This window comes from Lupinus angustifolius, unplaced genomic scaffold, assembly GCF_001865875.1.
Source record: "Lupinus angustifolius cultivar Tanjil unplaced genomic scaffold, LupAngTanjil_v1.0 Scaffold_118, whole genome shotgun sequence".
In the NCBI taxonomy this organism is placed as follows: Eukaryota; Viridiplantae; Streptophyta; class Magnoliopsida; order Fabales; family Fabaceae; genus Lupinus; species Lupinus angustifolius.
Genome location: NW_017724979.1, coordinates 415602 through 421914, shown reverse-complemented (window position 1 = coordinate 421914; position 6313 = coordinate 415602). Strand labels below are relative to the sequence as shown.

The 6313-nt window shown below is 34.0% G+C and overlaps 1 protein-coding gene across 1 annotated transcript; it reads right to left on the bottom strand.

Annotated features, from left to right (window-relative positions):
* Positions 1–3135: 3135 nt before the first annotated feature.
* Positions 3136–3501, bottom strand: LOC109339870 (uncharacterized mitochondrial protein AtMg00860-like). Its single transcript, XM_019577399.1, has one exon. It carries the CDS (start codon positions 3499–3501, stop codon positions 3136–3138), a length of 366 nt encoding a protein of 121 aa, XP_019432944.1.
* Between the last annotated feature and the right edge of the window lie 2812 nt (positions 3502–6313).

The following is a 6313-nucleotide window of genomic DNA, read 5'->3' as shown; positions in this document are numbered from 1 at the left end:
AACTTTGTTTGTCCTTATACAAAAGGTGAAAAATATCCAAAAATTAATTTGTCTAAAAATGACGATGATGATCAATATGATTTCAAATGTATAAGCATATCAGAAAAAAATAGTTTTCAATGAGATTTTTCATGATTTATGAATTTTGACACATAATGCTTCAAACCAGAAATCAATGCTTTTGCTTATCAAAATTGTGTCACAATTGACCTAAGCAAATATTTTTCTAACCAAAAAGTGTTTCTTTGTACACAAGTCAAAGTTGGAACTTTTGAGAGTAAGTGTTTCACTCAATTTATCAAGCATTTGTTTGTAGTAATTTGAACTTGTTTCTCAGCTCACCTATTCTCTTAAATTGCATAATTAATCAAAGATCACTAAGGTCTTCTTTTTGGTTGTAATGAGGCTTGATTTGGATAATGGTTTTTCTATATTTTCAAAGTTAAGTTTAAAAAGAGAGCATTTTTGAAAATTTTCTCAATGGAATACTTTACTCTTCTTTTTTCCATTATTTTTTTCCAACCTCTTTTACTTCTTTGAACCTTGGCTTCTATTTTTCTCAATCTTTTTGTTTCTTTTTTTCATTTTTGTTTGAAGATTTAGTTTTTCTTTTTCTTTTAAGAAGCAAAGTCCACCAATTTTCCCCCCAACTTGATTCTTTCAAACTACTCTTTAAAAATTTAATGCTCTCTTAGAACATGTTTCTCAATTTGGTTTTATGGAATAATTTGAAAAAATTGATTTCATTTGTTTGGCTCAAAAGGGGCTTATCAAAGGATGTTCCTAATTTGGTTTGGACTTTTTGGCCTTTGGTTCAACTAATCAAGGAACATGCCTTGATCACTTCTTATCATTTTATGCAATTAAGAGATTTAAAGATTCAAACAAGTTTCATTAGACAAATCAAATGTTGATTCTCACTCATGTGTTTGGCTCACTCCCTCACTTGGTTTGGATTCACACTTTTTAATACAAAAATTATTTGCAAAGATCTTGTTACATAAAATTGAGTTTTCAATTTACAAAATTTTTCAAGTTATGACATTTTGTAACTTTTTTCACAAAAGTTTAGCATACATCTCATTTTTGCTCAATCAAAGCTTAATTTAAAGTATGCCTAACCATTCCTAATCACGTGATCATGCTTCAAAATTTTTGTTTTAGCCATATTTGTTTTCGGTTTTTGAACAAACAAATTTACATTTTACATTTTTACACAATCTAGTGAAGAAAGAATTTTTTTTAAATTACATCAAGTCTTGTCCTCCCTTTTTAAATGAAGGCTTGTCCTCAAGTCTTAATTTTTTTTTGGGATTTACTTGATATGATTTAAAAATTTTGTTTAGTCTTTCTAAAAATAAAAAAAAATAAAAAATAAAATATATGATGAAAGAAATAAATTTTTACCACATACTGGATTGCCTTCCATTTAGCGCTCTTTTAACGTCAATAGCTTGATGTTAGATTTTGGACGATATGCTAATGATCATTGATGATGGAGCCTGATTCATCACCCAAATAAGGTTTTAACCTCTCTCTGTTTACCACCCAAGTTTTTTTGTCTTGGGATCTTTCAACTCAACTGCTCCATATTCTTTTACTTCATTAATGACAAATGGCCCTGTCCATCTGGTCTTAAATTTTCCTGGAAGTATTTTGAGCCTTGAGTTACATAAAAGTACCTTTTGCCCTTGATAGAAGTTTTTCTTTTTAATTCTAGAGTCATGGTACTTTTTTGTTTTCTCCTTATACAGTCTTGAGGATTCATATGCTTGGAACCACATTTCTTCCAATTGATGTAGTTGATCTTGTCTTTTAATATCTGCATCCTTTAAATCAAAGTTTAGAAATTTGTGAGCCCAATAGGCTTTATGCTCCAATTCAACTGGTAGATGACAAGCTTTGCCATAAATAAGTTGATATAGAGTTTTGCCTATTGGTGATTTAAATGCAGTTCTATAGGCCCAGAGAGTATCATCTAGTTTTTGTGCCCAGTCTTTTCATGAAGCAGAGACTGTTTTTTCCAAAATTCTTTTTAATTCTCTGTTTGATACTTCTGCTTGGCCATTGGTTTGTGGGTGTTAAGGTGATGCTACCTTGTGTTTAACATTATAAAATTCTAGGGTTCTTTTTAATTGGGAATTTATAAAATGAGATCCCCCACAACTTATTAATACTCTTGGTGTGCCGAAACGAATAAAAATATTCTTTTTCAAAACATTTATCACAGTTTTTGCATCGGCTTTGGGTGTTGCTAATGCTTCCACCCAGCTGGAAACATAGTCACAGCTGCCAAGATATATTCATTTTAAAACGATGATGGGAAAGGTCCCATAAAGTCAATGCCCCAACAATCAAAAATTTCTATTTCTATAATATTTTGTAAAGGAATTTCACTTTGTTTCCCAAGTCCCCCAGACCTTTGGCATGCATCACACTTTTGGACATACAATTGGGCATCTTTATAAATAGTTGGCCAAAAGAATCCAGATTAAAGTACTTTTGCCGCGGTTCTGTTCCCATTGTAATGTCCCCCATAGGCCGAATTATGGCAGTGTCATAATATTTTATGTGCCTCATTTTCATCAACACATCGTCTAATAATATTATTAGTTCCTTCTTTAAATAAGTAAGGTTCATCCCAGGCATATTGATTCACTTTTTTGAGAAAAAGTTTGTTTTGCTGATAATTAAAGTGTTCAAGAATTATACCTGAGGCTTTATAATTTGCTATATCAGCAAACCATGGTCTTGTTGAAGTTGAAATAGCTTTTCATCAGGGAATGTTTCTTCTATTTCTTGTTCTCTTAACGCGACTTCTGTATTAACCAATCTTGACAAATGATCTGCCACTTGGTTTTCTTTACCACTCTTGTCGCGGATTTCTAAATCAAATTCCTGCAAAAGCAACACCCATCTAATTAATCGTGGCTTGGAATCGGCTATCTTTAGATGATATTTGATTGCGACATGATTAGTATAAACAATTACTTTTGCCTCAATCAAATAGCTTATAAATTTTTCCAATGCAAATACTATTGCTAGCAGTTCTTTTTCAGTTGTAGCATAATTAATTTGTGCTTCATTTAGAACTTTGCTAGCATAGTGTATTGCATGAAATACCTGTTCCCTTCTCTATCCTAGAACAACACCAACTGCATAATCGCTTGCGTCGCACATTAGTTCAAATGGGGATTTCCAGTTTGGTGCAGTAATGACAGGAGCAGTTGCCAAGCATGATTTTAATTGTTTAAATGCTTCTAAACGTGAATTATCAAAATTAAAGTCAGAATATTTTAAGTGTAAGTTGCATAAGAGCTTAGCTATTTTGGAGAAATCCTTGATAAATCTACGATAGAACCCAGCATGTCCGAGAAAGCTTCTGATTCCTCTAACATTTGTTGGAGGAGGCAGCTTCTCGATCACTTCTATCTTAGCTTTATCAACTTCTAATCCTTTAGCTGAAATTTTGTGCCCAAGTACAACTCCTTCAGTGACCATGAAATGACATTTTTCCCAATTCAGAACCAAATTAGTCTACTCGCATCTTGCCAAAACTGTCTCCAAATTTGTTAAGCAAGCTTTGAAAGAGTCTCCCAATACAGAAAAATCGTCCATGAAGACCTCGATGCATTTCTCCACCAAATCAGTAAAGATAGCCAACATGCATCTTTGACAAGTTGCAGGAGCATTACATAGTCCAAATGGCATTTTTCTGTATGCATAAACACCAAATGGACATGTAAATGCTGTCTTTTCTTGGTCCAATGGATCCACATCAATTTGATTGTAACTGAAATACCCATCCAGGAAACAGTAGAAGGCTTTTCCGGCTAATCTTTCCAACATTTGATCCATGAAGGGTAGAGGAAAATGGTCTTTTCTTGTGGCGGTGTTAAGTTTGCGGTAATCAATGCAGACTCTCCAACCAGTAATAGCTCTGGTCGGAATGAGTTCATTGTTTTCATTTCAGATTACCGTTATCCCTCTTTTTTTCGGCACCACTTGGACTGGACTTACCCATTTGCTATCTGAGATGGGGTAAATCCTGAAAGCCTCTAACGTTTTTACAATCTCTTTCCTTACTACTTCCTTCATTGCCGGATTAAGTCTTCTTTGTGGCTGAGCACATGGTTTGTAATCATCTTCCATCCTGATTTTATGCATGCAATATGATGGACTGATGCCTTTGAGATCTTTTAAGGTCCACCCCAGTGTTGCTTGATGCTTTTTCAAAACTTGTATAAGTTTTTCTTCTTCCAATTTGGACAACTCACTATTAATGATAACTGGATTGTTGGCTCCCCCATTTAAGAAAACATATTTCAAATGGGACGGTAATTCCTTCAGCTCCAGTTCTGATTCTTTTTCAGCTGGTCCATTTGGATTTTGGTGGAGAAATAATTCATCAGAAAAATGTCTGATGATTTGTTCCTCCACTCTATTTTCTTGTATCTCCGAGGATTTGTCAGGTTGAGGGTGTTCTGCACAAATTTCTTCAATAACATCTAGTTGCAAACATTGCCCTTTATCCTTCGGATGATGCATCGCATGGAAAATGTCAAATTCGATTTCGTCGTCCGCAACTCGGACTAGTAATTTGCCATTTTCCATGTCGATCCCCATTTTTGCTGTCCTCATAAAGGGTCTCCCTAAAATGAGCGAGATCTTCGTATCTTCACTTATGTCAAGGACAGCAAAATCTTACGGGATCAAGAATTTGTCCACTTTGACCAGAACATCCTCTACAACCCCTTCAAGATATTTTATGGATATATCTCCTAGTTGCAAGGACATCCTTGTAGGTTTTAATTGAATTCTTCCAATTCATTTCATCTTGGACAGTGGCATCAAGCTTACGCTGGCTCCAAGATCGACAAGAGCTTTGCCTACGAACACATTTCCATTAGTAACTGGAATGGTCACACTTCCTGGATCTTTAGATTTGTGAGGAATGTTTGTTTGAAGAATCGCACTACAAGTGGCATGGAGTGAAATAACTTATTTTTCTTGATAACTCCGTTTTTTGGATAGCACTTCTTTAATGAACTTGGAGTAAATTGGCATTTGCTCCAAGGCCTCAGCAAAAGGGATGTTGATTTGCAAAGTTTTGAATATTTCCATGAATCTTGCAAACTGTTCTTCTTTTTTGGCTTTTAACGGAGCTATCGAGTAGGGTATTTTTTTCTGTACTAGTGAGTTTGGCTTTTCTTCTTTTCTTACCTCACTAGTCTCTTTTTCTTTTTCTTCTTCTTTATTTTCTTTTTCTTCTTTTTTATTTTCGTTTCATCTAATCTTCCTTTTTTTTTCAATTCCACCAACTATCTTTCCACTTCGAGTTGTAACACTTTCACAAAATTCTGACTTGACCAGATAAGTTTTTGTCAAGCTGTTGATTTGTTCTTCTATTTTTGTGAGAGCATCATTGGTGTTTTGTTAATGGTTGATAGTGGTTTGCATGAATTGGTCGAGAATTTTCTCCTATTCGTCATGATAAGTGGGAGTTGATTGGAAAGCATAGACATTTTGATTGTTTTCACAATTATTGCACCAAGAACTTGCTCTGTTGGTTTGCTTTATTTGTTCAGGAAGATCTTGAATATTTTGATGGACCATATTGAGCCTAGATTGAAATTCTCTGATTAATTGCTCAATTTCCTGTTGCAGATCAACATGTTGGTCCATGTCTGAAAATTTGAGATCAAAACGAATCGTTTTGTCTATTTCCAGATGAAAGGAGATTAGTATGTAAAGAAATCATAATGTACATCTTTCTAGAAATTAAAATAACTTGTACAAAGGCAAGAATAATTTGATGTACATTTATTTGATTAATGACATATAAATATGAAATGTTTTATTATTGAAGCAATTCCCCGGCAACGGCGCCAATTTGTTGAAAGCGTATTCGGTGTTTTGTTGGGAGTTTTCTCCTCTCAACAAATCGTCCTGACAGTAGTGTCAATTTGTTGAAAGATTAATACTCTCATTTTCGTTATGTTCTTTTTTTTGTTTAAGTAAGAGAACTCGGTTTTACTCTTTGTTCACCATCTCGGCTTTGTAGAAATAAATTTCAACGCCGATATAATGGTTTCAAGAATATTCCAGTTACAACTTACCTCTTTAATAGTCATGTAAATAAGTCATTCCTTATTTGCCCCATCTCAGCTTTGTTAGAATAAATTCTAACGCCAGTACAATGATACCGAAGCAATTACCTATTACATAATTATTAAGTACCTTTGAATACCATCTCGACTTTGTGGAATAAATTCCAACACCGGTTTAATGGTATTCTAATATATAAAAGTGA

Coding starts and splice junctions, on each gene's coding strand:
- LOC109339870 (XM_019577399.1), bottom strand. CDS start 3,501: ATGGTCACTGAAGGAGTTGTACTTGGGCACAAAATTTCAGCTAAAGGA.